The sequence below is a fragment of the Gallinula chloropus genome (assembly GCF_964237585.1).
Source record: "Gallinula chloropus genome assembly, chromosome: 1".
NCBI lineage: Eukaryota > Metazoa > Chordata > Aves > Gruiformes > Rallidae > Gallinula > Gallinula chloropus.
In genome coordinates this window covers 111,419,337-111,442,617 of record NC_140085.1, presented here as the reverse complement: position 1 = coordinate 111,442,617, position 23,281 = coordinate 111,419,337, and the positions used below count along the sequence as shown (strand labels likewise).

The following is a 23,281-nucleotide window of genomic DNA, read 5'->3' as shown; positions in this document are numbered from 1 at the left end:
ACTTTTAGGGTCAGCAGTGTGAGATGTAGCCATTAGACCCTCAATTTGGCCTCGCAGGGAATTCCATCAATATGGCTAATCTGGTAAAATTACATGTTTTAAATAAATTTCCTTCTGTAGAGAAAGCTACATTTTCAGTGAACATGGAAAGGTTATTATAATTTTAGTTCTTTATAATCATCAAGCTTTTTTTCCACCCCATGGTGCAGAAGTCTCTTGTTTTTACTGTGTGCCTCATAAAACAAAAATCTCTTGCTTAGGCAAAAGTCTCAGGGGGACACTTCAGAGTAGCTGCATGAAGAGTTAATCTGTGTTTTGCAGCACAGTAACTTGTGGAAGATGAATCTACTCTCTATTAAATTGGTAGGGGATGTTGTTTGGTCTGAGTGTGAGATGCATGTAGTAACAACCTCTGACTGTTGTGAGTGAAGGGCTTGGATTCGAGTGTCTCATTAGCGAGTTCCAGGCTGGGATGCTGCTTCCTTCAGGAAACTGGTGTTGGCAGCTCAGACCTGGGGGTGACATGAGGTGAGCACATCGGCTGGCTGCAGGTTGCCATGTCTCCTCTCTTGCAGTGTGGTTTTGGGTAGTTCACCTCAGATAAAGATTTCGCAGTTGGCTTTAGCCAATCATCTGTTGCTGTAAAGTTAAGCCCTGTGCAAATGAGAAGTATCCCTAAAAGTTTTCAGGTTGTCTATGGATCAGGCTGACACTGGTTCTGCCGGTACCTGAGGTTGTGGAAGGTGAAGATGGGGACCACATATAACTGCAGAGTGGTCTCTAGAGCTGTCAAATGTGCAACTTCATTCTTAGCACAAGGGAACTTGACCTTTCATGTTACTGGAACACAGGTGACATATTCACGGGGGGGAGGAAGTGAACTTCAGCTGCAGAACACTAAGGGGGCAAAAATGTTTACACTGACTTCAGGACCAGAAGAACCTGCATTTTATGCTTGGGTTGCTCGTAGTCAGCTCCCAGGACGTTTAAATTAATAAGTTTACTGTGTCAGTGGGAGAGCATCAGGCCCAAAATGCTGTGTCCAAGAACACTGTTTGATATATGACTCCAGTTTCTGCCAGAGTATGTACTTCTCTAAGTCTTGAAGGTGGTGTGAAAAGCCTGAGGTGCATCCTCTATTGTGTCCCTACCAAAGCTAACCATTCTGAGAAGAGCTGGCAGCAACCATGAAGGTAACATCAGCTGAAGCTGCTGCCAAACAGTGAGTCATCTCAAAACTAGTCTGGGTGAACAGTTGAAAGGGCAATGTCTCTAAACAGTTCCTTTGCCAGCCTTGCTGATGGTACTGTCCTTGCCTCAGCATCTCCTGGTCGTGTGCCCTGCGGTTGCTGACAAGCCAGGCACGTACCTCAGAACTGCTGGTCACGTGTGCCAGGGCGTGTGGAAGAGCCAACCAATTCAGCAGGAGGATTTCTCTGCTGCTGTAGTGGGGCAGGGGGTGAAACCTGAGGAGTGATTGGTAATAGCTGGACAGCCTCATGAACAGATCCAGTCTGCTAACTGTTTTGCAGGATGTGAAGCCAGAAGCCTGAATACGCTGTGATTCCAAACTTTGCCTGCCGAGTCAGAGAAAATGGGGTTAATGGAAAATCCACCTCCCATACCCAAGCCATATTTCTCCCTGGTGGTTCCCCATTAAACTAAAAGTGCACGTGATGCAACTGTGTTTTCTTTGGGAGAGTCAGACAAAACCTTACTGGTGACGTGTTACGCAATCTTACAAAAGGGAGATTTCTTTTCTGGGGTTCTACAAAATATTTTTAAGAACCCCCTTCCACAGCCTGCTTGAGATAATGGTTTGCTGTTGATATATTTGCTACAAAAGTAGATTCTGAATATTTAAAGTGATGGAGTCTCTTTCTCTTAAGTTAGAAGGACAGAAATTGGGTTTAAACTGAAAAATGAAGTTAGGCTTTTTTATTAAAGTGTATGTCTTCTGCACACAGCTGGGAGGGACGGTTACTGTAAACCTGGTCCATATATATAATGTATATGGGGGTGTGTGCATAAAATGTTTTCCATATGCTGTTTAACCACTTGGAGGTAGTGCCTTGCACTTCAGTTTGAACATTCCCAAGATTTTTTTTGACTTCTGTTAGACCACTTGTAGCAGCAGGATTGCGTATTTCTTTTAGATGTCTAGAAATCCATGCCCAGTCTTGCCTGCAGATCAGTTACCATAGAAGCACAGCAGGTCTGGCACTCCCCTTGCTGTCAGACTGATCATGGTTGGAGTGCATGGTTCTCCATGCGTGATGAAATCCTGGTCCACTGGGAATTCCTGTTGTCTTTATGTATGCAGATTGTATGGTGCTCATGTTCAAGAGGCAGCCTCTTTGAGGAAGTTGAGGAAAAACCTCCTCTGGCTCAGAAAGTCCTTTGAATTGTTGACAGGGGCAAGCTGGAAGCCTGTGTCTGGAGAAGTATCACCATTTGCTTGCTTCTTTGGAGAAGACTTTCCTTGTAGGGCAGCAAGATAGGGGACCAGGAGAACCGTTGGTCTGGGCCGGTAGCATCGTCATTGCATTCATACACATGCCTGGAAAAACCTGTGGCTTTCAGTGCCATTCTACATAAAACTGCAAAATTCTGGGAATCCTTTATGAATAGCTTCTGTACAAGTCCAAAAACTTTTAACTGCAGATTTTTTTAGGTGTTGTGCAGATGGTTGCCTAGTAGTGTCAGAGGAGTGCCTTGGGATGCTACTCTGGGCAGCAAGGGAGCCGATACAGATGACACTGCATAGCTTCAAGGTCTACTAGGAAACAAAATTGAGCAAAACCAAATCTTTGTACTGTTGTTCTGCTCACACTGTCATGCAGGCTGCTCAGAAACTTAAAATTTGATCCTCATCCTTGACTCCTGATACAGCTTAGCTGTGCTGCTATACTTTGTTGCCTTTGAAAATGGGATGCAGCTGTTCAGTTTTCAGTGTCAAAATATTGTATTGTTTCATCCTGCTTGATGGCCTTACTACAGAAAAGAGGGATTAGCGGCAGCTGGAACCAATATGCCTCTAGTTTTTATAACAGTTGGAAATTTTCCCCTTCATTTTGCAAGTTAAATAGAGGAATTCAAATCCATCATTCCCTGTGAGCAGGTTGATTCTATAATTTGTTTATATTCCCTCTTTCACGTGCATGTCAGATTTTGCTGGATTTATGTCTCCCTGTTGAATCTTCATTTGTATGAGATGCACATGCTCTGTGGGAAGCCAGTGGCGGGGGCCACAGAGAAGGAGAAAACAAATCCAGCATAGTGGTGACATAAAGGGCTGCAGAGCAAGGGAACCTACAGGAAAATTTTGAAAGGTAATTAATTAACCTCCTCACTTTGCACATAAAGTGAGCATGTAATGATAAAAATCACTTTTAAATTTTCTCTTCCAATTTGGCACCATTTTACAGAAATGGCAATTATTGCCAAGCAGATCAGGATCATTAGGATCAACCCCAGCGTGTACCTTAATCCACTTGAATTATTGGTTTTGCCATGGTTTTTTCTTTTCTTGTTGCCCTCAGGTTTTGCTCTGGTACCTTCAGCGTCTGTTCAGATGGAGGGAGCTGAAACTAGTTGGGTTTGGTTATTTGGGCATGAAAGAGAGGTCTGGAGAGGGGCCCTTTCTCAGTGTCTCTGCATTCAGGAAGCTCGAAGCCTTTCCCAAATCCAGCGAGGTTGCTGTGGAAATGTGCAGTTGGAGGCCGGCCAAAGCCTCGCTGCTGATCTAGCGATAAAAATCCTCCTGTGCAGTAGGAAAGAGCAATCCAGCCCTAATGCTCCACCCTTCAGCTCCAGTCCTCTAAACTCATAAACTTAGGGCTGTGGAATTTCTCACGTACACTGAATTTGGAAGGGTTTTGTGAAACAGGCTGCCTGGATTTCAGCTCTGCTTTTAAACCAGGTCAGACTTCGAGAAACGTGGTCACCTGACTCCGTTTTCCAGCAGCTTCCAAAGCTTTTATGTGAATAAAACCGGACTGTCTTGGGTTTTTTCCCCAATCTGTGGGTTTGAGCATATGGTATAGTCATACACCTCAGCTTGCCAGTAGGTTTCTTTTATGAGCGAACTAAAGACAGAAGAGGCGATTCCAGATGGGTACCCAGTTCTGCAGAGCCGTGCCAGCTTCATTATATCTAAAATGCAAAGCTTTAAAGGAGTGAGCAGAAGCAAAATTTATCTTCATTTGTCAGATTCGACTAAGTTCAGATCCTGAAAAGGAAATGATGAGATTGACACACTCACTGCTTTTGTTTTATTCTGCCCCAAGAAGAGTCCTGGGGAGGGCAGGCAAAGGCGAGTGTCGAGTACCATTACAGCCACGTATATGGGATGTGATGTGTGTGGTAACATGTTTTCTTATGAATTAGCATAAATTATGAGAAGGCATCTTTAGCTCTGCATGAGAGGTGGCTGGATGGGTGTTCACTTGTGTCACATCCTTGAGTGAAAAGCCTTGCATTCACCCTAACCAGCTGTTCTTGTTTGACACAAATACAGTAGCTCATTTTAGGATCATCCCTGACCCACAAGTAAATAGCATAGCAGGGAAAATACTTAATATGGTATACAGGATATTCCTAATAAGTGAATAAAGAAACATTTGTTGCACGTTTCAAGAGCAGCAATCAGAAAGGCAATTGCTTTTCTTTCTCTAGAAGCAAGATTAAATTGCACAGTGCAACTTGATGAAACATTTCTCTCTGATTTAGATAGAATTTTGATCAAAATGACAAGCCAGATCAGAATTTCCCATGGAGGTTCCATGGCAGAGAGCCAGGAAGCTGTATTTTAAATACACAGCGGTGCTTTAATACAATTTTTGTGTTGTTTCTCTGTAGTTAAGTATTTTGGATTTCCAGGCAGGGGGACTGTAAATTGTGTTTGTAGCAACCAAACTACATTTGATGTTTCCTTTTTCCAAGTTCAGTTGGCTCATACTGTTTCATCACTCCCTTAAAATCTGAAATAGTAGACTAGGATCAATGTAGAGTTCATGGGGGACATATATACATGCATGTGTATTCAAATTTATATTATATATAAATATACAATATATAAATGCATGTGTATTCAAATTTATATTTATGTGTATGTATTTAACTTACTAGAAACTGGTTTTCAGACACTTTAGACTTTAGGTATGATTCCTTTGTGGGAGTGACTTTAACTTGATGCTGATGCCACCGGAAATAAAGGCACTGCATTACAAAGTCAGAGGGGCTGGAACCTGCCATGAGGTAGCCAAGGAGCCATCAGAAATTTCATACAGTGCTTTGGGTTGGAAGGGACCTCAAAGCCCATCTAGTTCCAACCCCCTGCCACAGGCAGGGACATCCTCCAGTAGATCAGGTTGCCAAAGCCCCATCCAACCTGGCCTTGAACTCTGCGAGGGAGGTGGCAGCCACAGCTTCTCTGGGCATCCTGTGCCAGCACCTCGCCATACTCATAATGAATAATTTCTTCCTAAATCTGCCCTCCTTCAGTTTAAAGCCATTACCACCTCTCCTGTCACTGCACTCCCTGTTAAAGGGTCCCTCTTCATCTTTCCTGTAGGCCCCTTCAGGTACTGGGAGGCTGCAATAAGATCTCCTCGGAGCCTTCTCTTCTCCAGGCTGAACAAGATCAGTTGGTCTCAGCCTGTCTTCATGCGCGAGACGCAGCTTCAAGTCTGTTTTATGCTGGGGCCCCAAAGCTGGATGCAGAGCTCCAGGTGGGGCCTCACCTGAGTGGAACAGAGGGGCAGAATCACCTCCCTCAACACGCTGGCCACAACTCTTGATACAGCTCAGGACACAGTTGGCTATCTGGGCTGCAAGTGCACATTGCTGGTTCATGTTGAGCTTCTCCTCCACCAACACTGCTAAGTCCTCCTCAGGGCTGCTTTCAATCTGTTCCAAGCACAACCTGTATTTGTGCTTGAGATTGCACCAACCTTTGTGCAGGACCTTTCTTTTGGCCTTGTTAAACTTCATGCAGTTCACATGGGTCCACCTCTGAAACCTGTCAAGGTCCCTCTAGGTGGCATCCCTTCCCTCCAGCATGTCAGCCACACCAAATAGCTTGCTGTTGTTGGCAAACTTGCTGATGGTGCACTCAATCCCACTGTCCACGTTGCTTATAAAGATGTTAAACAAACAGCAAAAAGTGCCCTTGAGCTTCATGGTCCCCAACAGCCAATCTATAGCAGACCTCATCCACTCCATCTTCCTGTTTGGGTGGCCTGTAGCAGACTCCCACCACAGTGCCCCTGTCCCTGCTTTCCCTTTAATCCTGGCCCGTAGGCTCTCATTTGGCTCCTCATTTATCTCTAGACAGAGCTCCAGGCACTGGTCATTGACATACTTCACTTGGGCTTGTACCACAAGTAACTTGAAACACATTAGCCAGTGTTCAGGACTACCTCTTAAACCAGGGTGTTGGAGTACAGGTCCTTAACTCTACCCTGACACATATTTGTGTTCACAGAAAGAACGTTTTCCAGGTAAGAGTAGGCAGATTCCCCAAAGATTGGGTAGAAGTTCTACGCAGACTACATACACAATCTGCAAATCTGCCTACTGTGTACCAAATGAATATGTGCAAGTCCATACATACAGTCCAACAAGTATAACATAATACTTGGACAGCAATCTCCAGCATAAACAGGGTTTTAAACTTAACAACTAAAGTGCCCACAGACGTGAGTGCCCCTGTTGGCCTGTCACGAGGGCTTGTGAAAGGGCTACAGTTGATCTGTGCTTAGTTTTAGGTAAGAAGCAGGTGTTTGAATCTGCAGGAAGGTGGGGGGCGTTGGAACGACGTTGGTCAGAGCAAATGGAGCGACAGCGTGTGCTTGAGGTAGTGGAAAGCTGCGTGTAACAGCAGCTCTGACACCGCTTCACCCTGCGTTGCCCACCGTGCACCTTGCTGGGGGCATTCTGTGTGGTTTTCTGCTTTTGCCCAAATAGTCTGTGCCCTGAGGCTGAGGAAGTGATAAGCACGCTGAATTTGAAGCTGGCTCCTGTTGATTAGGAAGCCACTGGATGTTTTTGTCACTGGGTAAATGGTGGTTGCCAGTGACATCAACCAGGGTGACTAAAACCACAGGAATACTACAAGTCCTGCTGGGAGTATCCTGGTTGCTTTCAGAGAAAGGATGAAAAAGCCAAGCCAACAAAACAAGCACAGACGACTGACATTAGTGGAATTGTTTCAGGAGGCTTAGGCCAGCCCCTGATGGCTGTTACAAGCTGGCTGTTCTGCAGGGAGCCTTTTTATTAGGTGGCCACCGACACGAATGCACTGAGTTTCCCCTGGCAAAGCACGCAGCAGAATTTCAAGCACTAACCCCAGAGTTTTTTAATGAAGTTTGGTGGCTGGTACATTATTTATGAAGAGTGAGAAGTGCTAAGCTGGCCCTGGGACGCATCAGCCGTTTGTTCTTCTGTCACAGACAGTGTCAGAGCTCGGGCCTCATGAACTTAATTTAGCTGCTAATAGCACCACTTTCATTTATAATTTAATCTGAAGGTTCCTGCCAAGGGTCAAAGTAACAGACAGCTGTGGATGTAATAGCTCCAGACACAGGGTCTGACTGCATCTCCTCAGCCTGTGGAGCCTTCCCTCTCCTCTGTGCTTGATCCTTCATGGTGGCCTCTCAGCTCTGCCGTCACAAGGGCTCATATCACTGCACAGTGTACTGGATTTGGAGGCAAATGCTGCTGAAAGTACCTCTGCAAAAGTGCTTGTCTGTGTGGGATTTTTAAGCAGAACCATTTCAGTCCATAATGACATTTTAAGGAAAATGTGTAATGCATTACGGAGCGGGGGCTTGGGGCAAAGAGGTACTTTTGCCGATAGGTAAATTTGTTAAACTATGCAAGGCATAGGCCTACACATCTAGACATTGAGAGAATCATGAATTAAATCTTTTTTTTTTTACTGTTAACGTTACATTTAGCTGTAGAACTTGGTCCTCGTTCACTGTAAGCACCACAGGCAAGTGGGAGCCTGGTCATTGCCTATCACCAGCTCTGGCAGTTTAAGCCTGTAGCCGCTGCTCTGAAGCTGTGAGACAGTAGCAGTGCAGAGTTGTTGGGAAGGTTTGAGGTGTGACCTGATCCAGCATGACTGGGATATTAGGCAGTTAGGTCTGACTTCATACAGCAAGTTCCTGGCGGGGTTTTTTTGCTTGAAAAAAAGCAAAGTCACTGCCCCTGTAAAGAAATGCCTTGCATTTAATATTCTATCTACATTGTCCTATTCTTGACTTGCATTTTTCTGCTGCCATCACAGGAAGCTGTCTTGGCCAGATAGGCTAGGAACCTTCGTGTTCATCTATCCTTTAGATTTACAAGTTTGTGACATTTTGCAGTGTTGCGAAAGGCACTAAAGGTGGGCCGGTTTACCCAAGTGACTACAACTATGTAGTGATAATTGACAGGTATTTTCCAGCTTGTTATCCTATAAACAGATCAGCTTTTGACCCTTAATGTAAAAGTTTCATTGACATAGTGCAATGAATACAAATGTACTGAGAGAAAACAAACGCTTAAATTTATTGAAGAAGTAGAAATTAAACCTTTTCTTTCTAATTTGCCTAAGCCTGCTGTCATAACGTGCCTCGGGTGCAAGGAAAGCTGAAATGTCAGGAAAGGTAACAACATTTTCTGTCTTCAATTTTTTCCTGTTGTTAACCTTTCTGGTTTCCTAGCCTTTGTTCCTACAAAGTTTTACGGTTGGCATTTCAGGTTGTTTTGCCGTTACCGTAATGTTATGAGGATTACTTACTTTCCAACATTTGTCCACAGTTTCTTGCAACTTGATCCCAGGGTTCTTGGCTTTTATTTTCCTCATGAATGAATTTTCAGTCTTGGAGCCACTAAGTTTAATCCTCTGGCACAGAGTGGCTTCACATCTTCTATTTCAGTCCAACAAATCTTTTTCAAATAACCTTTGGTTTACTTCCCTCAGACATTTTTAAATCTGTTGCTTCTCTTAAGCTGAAGAGATTCTTAAATCTTTGAGCTTTGTAGCTTAGTATTCATCTCTTGTGTAAATGTTAAATTAGTTCAGGGTCTATATTTGCCCACGAATCCTAAGTCTTCTTAAAGCTTTAACTTCGCCCACAGTTCTTCCTGCTTCAGAAAGCAGTGCACAGAGCCTCTGACGCTTACTGTGTCACTCCTCCACCCTCTTCCCTGTATCCCTGCCAGTGTCCAGGCCAGCTGTTCACCACTTCTGCTCATTCTTTAATCTACTGCAGAGCAAGGTCACCTTTCCCTCTCTTCTCACCTGCATCAGCTTCATGGTTTGCACTGCTTGGTGGCTTCAGGTAGAATGGACGAACACGATAGCACAGGCAGAGCTGTGGGGGGAGTGGGAGTGGATTTCCAGAATCCATCACAAACACAGAGCTAAAAATGCATGTCTTAGCTGAATGCTAGAGAACCTTTCCCCATTTTGGCACTGTAGTTTTGTACAGAGTAGGAAAGTGCATAGAAGTATGTGGTTTCAGTCTTCGCTGCTCTAGCATCACTCTGTATGTTTTCATGTTCCCTTCAGCTCCAGTCCTTTCTTCTGTTCCTATTCAGTTATATGCCCTGAGACATATATTTATGTGGTGGTTTAACCTTGGTGGACACCTGGTGTCCACCAAGCTACTCTATCATTCCTGTCTTCAGCAGGGCAGGGAGGAGACCAAAATAAGATGGGGGAGAAACAACCTCAAACTTGTGGGGCGAGATAAAGGCAGTTTAATAAAGCAAAAATGGAAAGCCACATCCTGAAGCAAAGCAAAACTAAAAGATTTATTCCCTAGTTCCCATCAGCAGGTGATGTCTGGCCACTTCCCAGAAAGCAGGGCTTTACTTGCACATACTATTGTCTCCAGAAGACAGTCATAAAATAGCAAATGCCACTTCCTCACCCTTTCTCTCAGCTTCTTATTGCTGAGCAGACATTTTTTTGGTATAGAATACACCTTTGGTCAGCTGTCCTGGCTGTGTCCCCTTCCAAGATTTTGCTCACCCCCAGCCTACTCGTGTTGGGTGAGAACTGCTGGAGAGACAGCTTGGTGCGGTGCCAGCACTGCTCAGCGGTAGCCAGACACTGGTGTGTCATCACCACCTTGCTGGCTACTGATACACAGCGCAGCGCTGCAAGGGCTGCTGTGGGGAAAATTAAATCCATCTCAGCCAGACCCAGTACAATTTAATAGCTTTTACTAATTAAAATCACCTGCAGTGTATATACAGGCTAAGACTTATTCTGGCACCAAAGCTCAGTACCTTCAGAAGAATGAAGTAGGTGGCCCTTTTTCTTACAGCTTTGTAGTTGTGTGTTCTGGATGTGTATTATCGGTACCACAAGTGTCTTGAATTTTTTTTTCATTTTCTGCTTGTTTGGGTTTTTTGACTTTTACAATCAAGTCTGATAATTATTCCTTGGCTTAGAGCAAAGCTTTCCCGTCATCTCCTGCACAGTTCTTGGGCAGGTTACCTTCTGATTTGACTCAGAATGTGTGCATTCGGTTTTACTGTTGGTAAGACTTACCACTTGTAACATTTCTTGTTGCCAGTGTTTTAGTATCTTTGATGGATGCAGGTACTGCTTGAGCATTCAGCATAGTAGGGCGTATATGGGGAGTCTTTGAAATGCTTCCCGTGGAGTCTGGGTTTCTGGGGGTCTTCTAGGAGGGATTTGCCCAGTAGTGGTGAAGGCTGCAAAACAGGGCTTAGATCATGGGGGCATCCTGAGTTGGGGAAGTGGAGATGTGGAGTCTGATAGAGAGAATGGAAGCAAAGCCAGAAGGGAATTTATGTTTGGTATCCGTTAGCTAGCATGCTTCTAAGGTGGCACTTGCTGTCACGTTGGGACAATGGTAAAGTGGTTAGACAAGGAAATGCTACAGCCAAACTTGTGGTCAGGAACGAAATCTGAACACCTTCCCCAGGGACCATATCCACTACCTAAAACAACTGCTCACTGGTGCATCCTGCTGAATGAGTTGAGGGAATGAATGTTCCCTACACTAGTGAGACCTGCCTTCAGAAGATAACTGCAAGTACTGGCTGGGCAAGGGCTTTTGGTTTAAGATACATCTCGAGTGCAAGGAGCTAAAACATCTGGTGTTACTGAACTGAACTAATTCCCTTCCCCCATTTCTTCCTCATAGCCTCGTCATGTGTTCAACATGCTGAAGAAGTATGTGCGTGCTGAGCAGAAGGACAGACAGCATACTCTCAAACACTTCGAGCACGTCCGCATGGTAGACCCAAAGAAAGCCGCCCAAATCAGATCCCAGGTAATCTCCACTGAGGGTTAATGGGGACGTGTTTGATAATAAACATTGTGAAGTTTCTGTCAAACCACTTTTTCAAAAATAACCTGACTCCTTTCTGTGGACAGTTTTGCATGCAGTTAAAAATAATCTGCTTTCTGGTGGGAGATTAAGGCAGAGGGATGTAGGAGTAAGGTGCGTTTAATTTGTCTTCTGAGAAGAACTGTAAAGTGGGTTTTCTGTGTATCCAGACAGTGAGTCAGTCGTGGGTGTTTCCTCAGGAGCCCTCCAGAGCATTAATGCCCAGAGCCCTTATTTAGTGAGCTGGTAAATAATACCCCTGGGAAAATGTCAGTAATAGATTTAGCGGCCACACATGGTTATGCCTCCCTCAGCTGAAGCGGCAGAACCAGACGTGGTGTAACCACCTGACTGCAACCCACCTTTCTGTAGTCACTGCAGAGGTACTTGTAGTGTCTATAAATGTGATTGCTGTGGTGCACTCGAGTTTAACGTGTTCTTTCAGAACAGACACTGTGGTTCATGGTGTTTCTACCTGCCGAGCGTTACCACAGTCCTCAGCTCATGTGTTTTGGAACAGCTTTTATGTTGCCCTTGTAAATTGTGGAGGGTGAGAAAGCAAAAAAAGACTGAAGAAGTATCTGGCTTCCAAACCAGCAGTTCAAACTGTGGGCACAGTGGATAAGCTGTAAAAAAATTAGTTCTGTAATCTGCAGAATCAGCTGCCATTCCCTCTGCAGGACACAATGGGAAGTGCTGTTCGAGCCACAGTTGTTGAACTGACTGGCATCACTATAAAAGCTAAATCAAAACTGTATACCTCACTGGGTGGCACGATTTGCGTATTAGACTTCTCAAGCATCTGTTCCAGCCAGACTTGTACATCGAGGTCATGCTGTCTTGAAATTGCTGGGGTTAGAAATGCACACCTCTAAGAGCGTCCTTCAGTGACGGTTGTCCTTTCCTGGTGTTAAACATTACAGCATGTCCTTTTGCATCTACCCTGATTTTTCAGTTTCTAAACCACTGGGTTATTTAGTAACAGAACCCAGTGAGATTTTGCAGACTACGGATTGTATGGCAGCACAGGTGATGGCTGAAAGCTGCCATTTAGATATGAGAAGTGCAGTGCATTACTTGGTGTTATCACCATCCCAGTGACTATTTCTACAGTATCTTCTCTTCTTGTATGGGTCAGAAGGTTGGGGCAAGGCAGGCTGGACAATCTGATGGGGATTTTTTTTCAGTGGAAAAGTGAAAACAAAAACGTTATTCTAAAGCATATAATTTGAAGAAATCATACTGTTTTGTTGGGTTTTCTCGTTGAAATTGCCCTCTGCAAGCCATTTTCCTCTTTAGGCCTAATTGGCCTGTCAGCCTTCTAAGATTCACCTCAGTTTTCCTTCTTACTGAAGAGAGGTGATGCTTGTGGAGAGTACCCTGGGGCAGCCTGTATCATGGGGTGGCACGGCTCAACACATGGCAGCGTGTGGGAGCCTGAGGCAATAGAGTTTAGTCACACAAGACAATGCAGTAATGCTTATGGGTGGAAATGTACTTGTTTTCAGCTGAAAATATTTGCAACTGTTTTTACCAAGAAAAACGGTGCTTTTTCAGAGTGTGCTGTTTCTCTTTGCAGTATTAAGGTAAAGGGGAAAGAAAAAAAATCAGCTGAAAGATTTTGAGGCAGCAGTCATTGCAGCTCACTTGGCTTGTATGTTATGTGGAAACTTAGGGGTATGGGCAAATGTAAATGCTATTGAAGGGTACACGAGGCCGTGAATTTCTGCCACAACAGCTGCTTGTCTACGTGCTCTGCCCCACAGCAAATGTAAACCCCTACTTTAAATGACTGCATTCCCATGGGATTTCAGGTAGTTGCTACAGAAGAGCATCTAGAACGCTATTTTTGTAGCAGCTGTAGGAGAGAGGTGAATTTTGCAATGGATTTGACAGTATCAGTACTCAGAGCAATACTGAGATCTTATACCTAGCACAAGTGAAAGCTGTCTTGCTCTCTATAACCTATAAAATTCATAGTAATGTCAAATTAGCAGTAGTATTCTCCTCCTTAAAATACTTCTATTTCCACAGGTCATGACACATCTACGTGTGATATATGAACGCATGAACCAGTCTCTCTCCTTCCTCTACAATGTGCCTGCTGTGGCAGAAGAGATCCAGGATGAAGTTGGTATGCAAATTATTAACGTAGTAAAAGGGAAATATTTCTGTGAGGAGAAATTACCATCAAAAGCTACAATGCAGCATCTTACTTCTGCTGGTATTGATATAGTGTCCCAGCTGAAAAAATAGAGTAAACTTACCAATGTTCTTAAGTCATAAATTAAATTATAACAGGTATTTGGAAGACAAATTCCTGTATAACCCATACAGTGGCATCATTATATTGTTGCAAATGTTTTTCCTGAAGCATGTTAATTTATATTTGGAGCCTCCCTGCTATAGTGGAAGCAGCTATTGACAATGAGATTTAGCGAATCCTTCCTGGGATTGGTTATTTAATTTACATGGGAAGTATTTCCATTATCTGATGTAGACGTTTTGGAAATCCCCCAGCTAAAGAATTAGCTGCAGACACCAAGCATCTGAGAGAAATGTAAGTATTAATTGGAAGTTGCTAAGTGCAGCCAAGTATCTTACTGGTCATGTATTTATTTCTTGGTTAGTGGGCCAAATGGGTATCTCCTCTCATTTCTTCCAGTGCGCAGGCTACCGGTCAGGTACCAATAGTCCCATGTTTTCATCTTCCTTGGGTGTTGTCACAGCAGATAGCTGTGAGGGAGAATGGTATTTCCTCCCATCCAGGTTCCTGCTCCTGGCTGTGGCATTGCTGCAACAGTGACATCTCTGTCACTGCTCTCAGACCCTGCTGTGTGCCGCTGCTACAGGAAGGCAGCTTCACTTAGCCTGTGCTAATATCAGATATAGCCACAGCTCTGGGCATCCTGCTGATAATGTGCTTCTTTGAGAAAAATAATGCATGGATGATTGTAAGGGGAGGAAATGGGACAGTCAGTGTCTTTGAAACAGCCTTTTCCACAAATGGCAGTTAATGGATTAGTGTCACAGATAACCAGCCTCAGCTGAATAAATAAATTATTGATATATTTAAAACATGGGGGGGGGGGGCGGGGCACGCCATTGCTCTGAGTGCTAGGATGCAGTTAGGACACGGAAGGGATGGACAGAGAGTAGTGGGGGGCTCATTTGTCCAAAGCACAGATTGGGAAGGAGGTGTTCTTGTGAGGTAGATTGAGAGGGCTGGGGATGAGACCGGGAGGTTGGGGAATGAGTTTGGAGTGAATACAAAGCTAACTGAATTAGTAATTAACCTTCACTGTGTGTTTCTGTGCTCCACAGCAGTCTGTGTCTGCAGTTGTAGAGAGGTGTTTGGGGAAAAAAAACAAACCAGCACTGTGTTATCGATCATTTGAAAGTATATCACTGCTGTAGCAAAGAAGCAGCCAATACTCTTAGGTCTTCAAGATGCTCAGTTTGTTTTCTTTCTGCACCACCACCATTCCCTTGGGCTTTTTTGCTTGTAATTTCAGTTTCTTTTAATATCAGTAATGGTTGATGAGGATGTTGTTCTAAATTTTCTTCTCCCTCCTAAATACTGAAACAGAATGGGAATTTCAGAGGCTTTGAAGTGACGTGGGAGCAAAAGTCTATTAACTGCTAAGTAGTTAACAAAAATCTGACTCCTAATCTCAAATGTACTACTAATTTATTTTTGAGGGGGAGGGGGGGAGAGCCTAAAATTAATAGGATATTATTTCCTACTAAGATGAGAGGAGCTAAGATATCTCAAAGAGAAAGTCTCTCACAGTCTCTTGAGTATTTTTTCCCTACCTTGATATTTTTGTAGTTCTGGTATACTAAAAATTCTTCAAAGTGTTGCAGAGCTTAAAGCAATGAAAAATAAGTTCTCATACCGGGAGTTACCAGGCAGCAGAAATTAAAGATGAGACAATCAGATCTGGGCTGTACTAGATAAAATGCAGTAATGAGAAGAACGCCTGTTCTCTTTCAGTATCAACATTCTCTTTGTTAGTAAGATTGGCTGTGTGCTTGGTTTTACATATTGCTTTTAATGGAATTTTGTTTTGAGGTCATTTCCATCTGTTAAAGGAGACAATATTCTTCTAACTTCGAGCTCTGATCAAGTCTGCTTCAAATTCTGTTGTGAAATTATTGAATTTCTTAGTCTCTGTACTCTTCCTAAACCCATGAAAAAGGGAATCTATTACAGCAGTAGAATCTGTGAAGTAAAATACTAATAAAATTGCACCTCGTAACAATCCCAGGAAATACTGCAACTCTCATACAAAAATTTTAAAGAGGCAAATGCTTCATAAAATGCCTTTTGTTAGAACCATTGACTTAGTGAGGAAGTTGAAAAATAACCTAGGTAAGAACACCTCACACATACAGTGTCTGAGTAATCCATCACATGTAAGGAAATGTAGATGAAACTACTTCTTCTCTTAGGCTGGGACGTAAGTTAAGTGGCTAATGTTTTAGTTCAGACTTTTTTCATGATACTTTCAGTTTCTAGTTCCACACTTTACTGCAGAGTTCTTCATGAACAATTTTCACCTTAGGAATGAATAGTCTTTGCTTTAGAAGGCACAGCTCTGACAAAGGTAGTTTTTCCCTAAATTGAACAAATAGTTCTGTGAGCAGCAAAATTAATGAGATCTGATTTCCTGTGAATTTGTGCTGTGGGTTAAATTCCTCTAATAAGCCACTGGCTTTTACTAGATTTTCTCATTGCTAGAAATATTATGCCCCATTTTACACGTTTTCTCTGTTAGTAGGTGCTGACAAATTTGAATCTCAGGTTTTGGGATTTAGTTGGTTTTTTAGAAACTAAACTAGGAATACCTTATCATTTCCCTTATGTCTTCCTGACAGTCTGCTACCAGAGGTTCATCCATGATGAATAGGTGATGTTTAGTTATTGTACTGTCTAGGTTCCTGAAGATAAGGTGCACACTTGTAACTTCTGTCAGTTATTTTTAAAGTCTTTATTCTGAGCATTGAATACTCCAGAGTTATTCCTGGGACACGGCAGTTGCATAGAGTTTCCTTCAACAGTTTGAAGACTTTTTAACTAATGACCAATGGTCAGATGAATCACAGTCCAGCAGTTGGATATTTGGAGTTCCTCAAAAATACATGATGTTTTTCAAGTTCTTACCTCAAGTAGCAGGTTTACAGCCATAGTTTCAAGGTGCAGAATCCAGAGTACAAAACCCAGCTTCTGTGCTACCAGCAGCCTTTTAACACTTCTGGTTATTTTCAGGACTCCAGCAGAGGTGATGTCAGAAAGTTAAGGTAAAATTTAAAGGGGTTGTAGTCTTTGTCCACAGGTGTCCATCACCAGCTGACGTTGGTTGGCTTAAAGTCTTAATTTGAGTGTATAGGTACGTAGGAAGACCCAGAGCACTCCAGAGGGTAGAAAGCAGCACGTATATGAAGTGAGGATCTTTTTGTGTCGAGTGTTTGACCGATGTGTAATGACCTGCCTGACTGTGACTGTTATGACAAAGCTGGAAAAGCATAAGCAGGTCATTTGTGCAGAAGACCATTTGGTGTTTTGGCTGCAAATGATTTCTCAAGGGGCAGTGATGCAAATGTGCTACAAACGAGGTCACTCTCAGCAACTGATGCAGCTCTTGGTGTTAAGTGGTGTTTCTCACAGGCATGAATAGGAGAGTGGCACAGGAATGTATGGGAAGGGAGGTTTATTTGCACACTGTAGGTGAGCAGATTATTTGGTTACCTGGGTATTTGTACTCACCTTTTTGCTCTGATAAATCTCAGATGCTATTTAATACATACAAAAGCTCAGGGAGAGCGCAGTGACAGGCTCGAAGAGAAATCAGCAGTTCCTTTGAGCACATCCTGCTTTGAATCCTTATTTGATTAGACTGCTTATCCATGTATGTGAAAGGCAATTTATTGCTGGGAGTGGCACAGCAGGCACAGCTCTGAATCAGGAGCTACGTCAAAGCTTTGACTGTGCATCAGTCAAATGGGCAGGTGGTGAGATGAATTTTTATCCTGCCTTGGCTCTTCTGTTTCCAAACTGATGTCCCCAACTCCGGGCTTTCTAGCCCACCAGTGATGAAATAATCAGCACCACCTACTGCAGCAGTGTTGTAGCTGAGCTCTGAGACATTCAGTTATGAGCAATAAATAGGAGAATATTACTTAATCTCTCTTGAAAAATAAAGTCAAGCTATTGTTACTGTGCCCGTCGTGTTCTTCTGCAGCGTGTTCTGGCTGCCATGCTCAGGGACTGTGCAGCTGGGAGGGAGGGCGGACACAACCAGACCCCAGATCGCTGCTTGCATCCAGCTGCACGTGGTGTGCTGTGGGACATGTGCTATTTCAAGTATTTGCACGCTCCAGCTTAGCATGACAAAATCTGTGCAAGAGACTCTTGCCTCACAAATTCCTGTGAAGATTTTTTTAAGTATTTTTGGAAAAAGCTTGACAGCTGTAAATATAGGATAAGCAACAGACTAAAGACAGATATCTGAGGACCTGCTTTCTTTTAACGCTTTCTCTTTAACCATTAGTGCCCATACCTGTCAGTCTTCATCTCTGCCTGTTGTCTGGAGTGCCTGTGTAGGGCAAAGTTACCGCTGCCTGAGGTGGTTCTGGTCTTTTGGCATTTATACACAATTTATTGTTGATTTCTTGATTCTAGCTGCTCATTTTGACCTATAGTCAATCCACAGCCTTGCTGCATTTCTCGCCCTGGGTTGAATTAGGATGCTGTTCTCCATGCATTCTGTGGTCTTTTTCTTAAGGAGTTTTGAGGGTGTTAGCTGTTTGCAGCAGGCTGGCAGTCCAAAATGACAACCTTTGTGGTTTGGGGATTGATGTTGCAAAACCAAAACACACCTCTGGGGACTTAGTAAAAGTAAATTTTGTGTCTGTCCTGCTTGGTGCCATTTCTTTTGGGATTGTTTTTTTCATCCTCTCTTAAAAGGTTATGTTTTGAATATGTAATTAGTAATGTCTTTCAGACTCCAGTGGGATTTCTTGTTGTCTCATTTTTCTGTAACTCTTCCATGTACTTTGTGTCCTAAGATTTAGCTGAAGGGAAGAACTCTTACCATCAAATCATGAAGTAATGCTTGGGATGTCTGTACCTTTATTTAAAGTTGGGTTGCCACGTTGAGGTATCCGAATAATTAAGGGAAGCTGGCATACATTTAATGTGTCATGAGCTTGTTAAAAGGATTGCTGTAAGGTTACCAAGGGGGTTGGAGTGGGATTGTATAGAACTGTCTAGTTCATATCAAGTAAGAACTGTAATTAGCTTATGACTCAATTTCAGTACATTACACTAGAAAATTCTTGAAATTGCTTGTTGGTCATGGAGTTGGCCGTTCTAGTCTGCTTCACAGGAAGCACTTCTAGTGTCCTCTTAGTCTAGAGGCAAAAGTACTTGTAGAAATGGTGTTATGCAATTATTATTGGGTATCAGAGTGACTATAATGTGGTTTGAGGGTTTTTTTCTGATGATGAAAAACAGACATATTGATGCATGGGTAAATGAGTAAGCACTCTAGGATTTATCTGTACTCTGATAGAGCAGACTCCATGCACTGTCATAGAGAAAGAGGAGAGAGAGGAATTGTCACCAGTGGTCCTCATCCTGAGGACAGCTGAGTTTGTACCAGCTGACAATCCCACTTAATCCAGTCAACAGAAATCCTCCTGGCTTTGTCTGCAGCAGCATTTTAGCTCACATAGGAGCACATTTTGGTAAGAAGTGTCTCCATCACCCTTATTTAGCATGTTTTTCCACTCTGTGACTTACCAGTGTAAGCATGGACTCTGGCTCTTCTTGAGAACAGGCACTGGAGAGGCCCACGTGGTTGTGAAATCCTAGCACTTTCTAGCAGTACATGGAGGCACAGAGAAGGGCACCGAGGGCTGGGAAACCAGAGATGTTCTCTCCAGAGAAGAGCAGTTCCTCTGGTTTTGGTTATCCACACTTCCCAGTTAATACTTCTTTTTTCCCTTTTTAAACGAGTCAAATGGAGTTGGACTTTTTACCCAGGCTGAAATAAACAGGCACAAATCCACTATGCAGCTGCAGCAGTTATAAAAATCTGTAGCTGAGGAAGGGAAGGTTGGACAATTCCTGTTAAGTCTTATACTTCCTGCTGTTCTGGAGGTCAGTGGATTTGTTGTTTCTAAATTGCCACAGGCACTTGGCTAGTATAAGAGAGAGCATCTTTAGTATTGGACACAAGGGAATGTCATCTTTGCCAAACTGTAAGTGTTGAATTTCTGCCCTTGTCTCTTTAAACTCAGCGCATTTTTCCACAGCAACATTTCTTCCATTCAGATTTGATGGATTTTTCTCCACCATATAGAAACTTCTCAGTAAACTCTAAACATATTTTCTGGAAGTAGTACAATTATGTGCAGGCTTTACCTTAAGGTGCTGTAAAACCTACCTTCTGGTTTTCAGGAGACCATTTGGTGTGTCTGTGCTGTATCATACATTGCTGTTCCTCCCATTCTGCTCAGCCCTTTTTGCCCATAGGGGTAATGTAACTGGAACAGGTGCTCAGAAACAGCCTTCAGACAATGTGCAGTTGCACAGGTACCCCGAAGTGATGCCCAGCACTAACTCACAGTGTGACTTGATATTTGTACATACCCAGTAACCTTGCCTTTCCAGAGAAAAATCTGCATTTTCTGTAAAGTGGTTATTTACCTTGAATCTCCCCCCTTGAAGCCCTATAGCATTCAGTTGAACAGGTGATTTGGTAGAACTCTAGCAAAAAAAGGTCTTGCGGGGTCGGTGATGAAAAATAGCAGAGTTCTTCCACAGAAGTAAATGAATTCTGTGTGCAGCATTTTATATAATTTTTGTATGCTTAAACACTGCCATGATATGGCCCAGCTGTACTGTCTGATAAAAGCAGTTAAGACCTCTTGTACCCAAGGACATTGGTTTTTAAAGCATCAGCTCTTATTTTTTTCCCCCAGGTGGATTTTAATCATCACAAGCTTACCATCTTTGCTAAGTCACCAGTTTTTACCACCTCTATAAAATATATTTGTAATGATCTGAATGTCATAAATAGCTCAGTAAGATACTTGAGTTACTTGTTGGAGCGAGGTGATACACTCTGTTCATGTGAGGAATCAACCAGTGTCAGGGAATCACAAGAACAACCAGGGTTGGAAGGGAGCTCTGGAGAGCATCTGCTCCAAGCTCCCTGCTCAAGCAGAGTCACCTAGAGCCAGTTACGCCAGGACAGTGTCCAGGTGGCTTTTGAGTATCTCCAAGGGTGGACATTTCACTGGCAACCTGTGCCAGTGCTCAGTCACCCTCAAAGTAAAAGACTGTTTCCTGATGTTCAGAGGGACCTCCCGTGTTTCAGTTTGTGCCCCTGGCCTCGCTGTTGTTGCTGGGCTCCACTGAAAAGAGCCTGGCCCTTTCCTCTTTGCCCCCTCCCCTCGGGTATTTATACACATTGATGACATCCTCCTGAGCCTGCTCCAGGCTCAACAGTCCCACCTCTTTCATTTCAGCCTTTCCTCTTAGGAGAGATGCTTGTATCCCTCCGTGATCTCTGTGGCCCTCCTCTCCAGTCTCACACTGGGGAGCCCAGAACTGGACACAGCACTCCTGATGGTCGTGGCCTCACCAGTGCTGAGTAGAGGGGGAGGATCACCTCCTTCCACTCACTGGCAGTTCTCTTAGTCTTCTTAGCAGCAAGTGCTCATGTTTAACTCTGTGGCCACTCAGACCCCCAGGTCCCTTTCTGCTGAGCTGCTTTTCTGTTGATCTATTCCAGGTGTAGAACTTCACACTTCTTGTTGAACTTCCTGACTGTCCTGCCTTAGTGCCTTATGTTTTAATAGGCAAAGACAGTCGCCAGCTGGAACAACAGTTAAGTGTTGCTGAGGCTTTGTCAATTCTGCACACCATTCCAGAGCTTGGAAGAGCTGAAGAACCTCACTTACTTCTCCAGGTTGGAGGCTCAATTCTGTGTGCTACTGAAATATGTCCTTCACTGCAGCTTAGGGGAGAAGGGAAAAAAAAAAACCCTGGAAATAGATCCAATATTTTCCTCTTCTAAGCATCTATTATTTTCTGTCCAGATTATTTAACTGTCATAGAAAATTAGGCAGAGAATAGTAGATGATTAAAATAGATATAAATGCACTTCACTGACATTGATGTTCTCAAATGCTTTCATTAGTAGCACACTATATCCTCCCCATCTTTTGTGGCTAAATGGTCTATTGTGTCTTGTCATGGACATTAATGTTCTTTGGAAAAAAGATGAATCCTGATTTTTTTGTGTGCACAGCCCTCTTTGAAGTCATGTTCATAATATTTATGAGATTAAGTCAGTAGAATCACAGAATCATAGAATCATAGGGGTTGGAAGGGACCTCAAGAGATCATTGGGTCCAACCCCCCTGCCAAAGCAGCTCCCTAGGACATATCACTCAGATAGGCGTCTTGAATATCTCCAGAGAAGGAGACTCCACACCTCCCTGGGCAGCCTGTCCCAGGGCTCTGTCACCCTCACTGTGAAAAAGTTCTTCCGCATGTTGGTGCGGAACTTCCTGTGCTCCAACTCGCAGCCATTGCCCCTTGTCCTGTCTCCACAGACCACTGAAAAGGGGCTGGCCATTTCTCCCTGCATCCATACTTAAGATATTTATAGACATTAATAAGGTCTCCCCTTAGTCTTCTTTTCTCTAGGCTGAACAGTCCCAGATACAGTGCAAAGGATAAATGGCTTCACATGACTTCAGATCGGGGTGGTTTTTTCATCAGGGAAGGTTATGGAACATCTTGTTTTCCTTATGCTTTTCAGAAATTTGATCAGAATTAAAAGGTCTTGGGCAGTTTATTAAGAGGATATTTTTCCTGTGTTTTGAAAAACATTGTTCTGTTTCACTTGCGCCTTGAAGGTAATCTGGTCTCCTGAGCCAAGTGTTAGAACTGAAAACCAGAAACTTCTGATAATAATTACAGACTCATAAATTATAAGCAAAGCATTAAAAATCTGGACATCTGCTATTTCAGTGGGTATTTAAATCTTTCATTCTAGACCATTCGTCCTTCAGCAAGGGAGGTTTAAAGGTGTTGCATCATCTTCTTCAGAAGCTGAAGGCTAGATCACTCTGCCCTGAAGTGGCAGATCCTTCTTGAAGTCTTTGTTCTGTACTGTTTCCCTTACTCTGGCCTGATGCATTTTTTCCACAGATGCTTCTCCTTAAATAGCAAGTTATCATGACGCCCACAGGTCCCACAGGACAGTTTATGACCAAGGGACCACTCTGGGCTCACAGTGGCAGCAGGTTGAAGCTGGTACCATGTCTGTTTCACAATTTTTCTTAAATACCCCTATGAAGGAACCTACAGGTGACCTTGTGCACAATGGATTTTCATCCTAGAATCAAGAAGAAATGCACAGAACTTTGAGTAACTGTCTGGTGCTTGTTTGTATTCTCTCCTGTTTGGGTTTTTTTGGGGGTGTATGGAAATGTGTGGGTTTTCTTCTAACTCTCCAGTCATTTATTTCACATCCCGTTTTCTGGTAGTGTGGAGACAACAGAATGAGAAGTTCTGTATGGAGAGCATTGTTTCTCCTGACAGAGGGGCTACAGTTGTATGAAAATGTGGAATATATAGCAGTGTGTATATTATTTTAAATTGGTACACTGGATAGGTTTGATTTTAAAAAGGGTCAGGATTAACTTCTGGTTACAGCTTTGTTCATAAACGTCTGTTTGAGTTGATTACTTGCTCTGTGTCTTTGGTTTTGATTTGGTCTTCTGATTTTACTGTTTTGTGAGGTGTCATGGCTTCTTTCTGCCTGTCTCTTCTGTATCTCCCGATAACTGCTTTTACCGTTATACTTTAAGGTATCGATAAGTTAGCTCATCAT

The 23,281-nt window shown here is 43.2% G+C and overlaps 1 protein-coding gene across 1 annotated transcript in view; it reads left to right on the top strand.

The window, feature by feature from the left end:
• The window catches only part of APP (amyloid beta precursor protein), a 219,002-nt gene that overhangs the window by 157,622 nt on the left and 38,099 nt on the right, over nucleotides 1-23,281 (top strand). Inside the window, exons 11-12 of the mRNA XM_084271833.1 lie at nucleotides 11,178-11,306; nucleotides 13,398-13,497. Coding sequence (XP_084127959.1) covers nucleotides 11,178-11,306; nucleotides 13,398-13,497 — 229 coding nt within the window. The remainder of the gene's footprint in view (nucleotides 1-11,177; nucleotides 11,307-13,397; nucleotides 13,498-23,281) is intronic.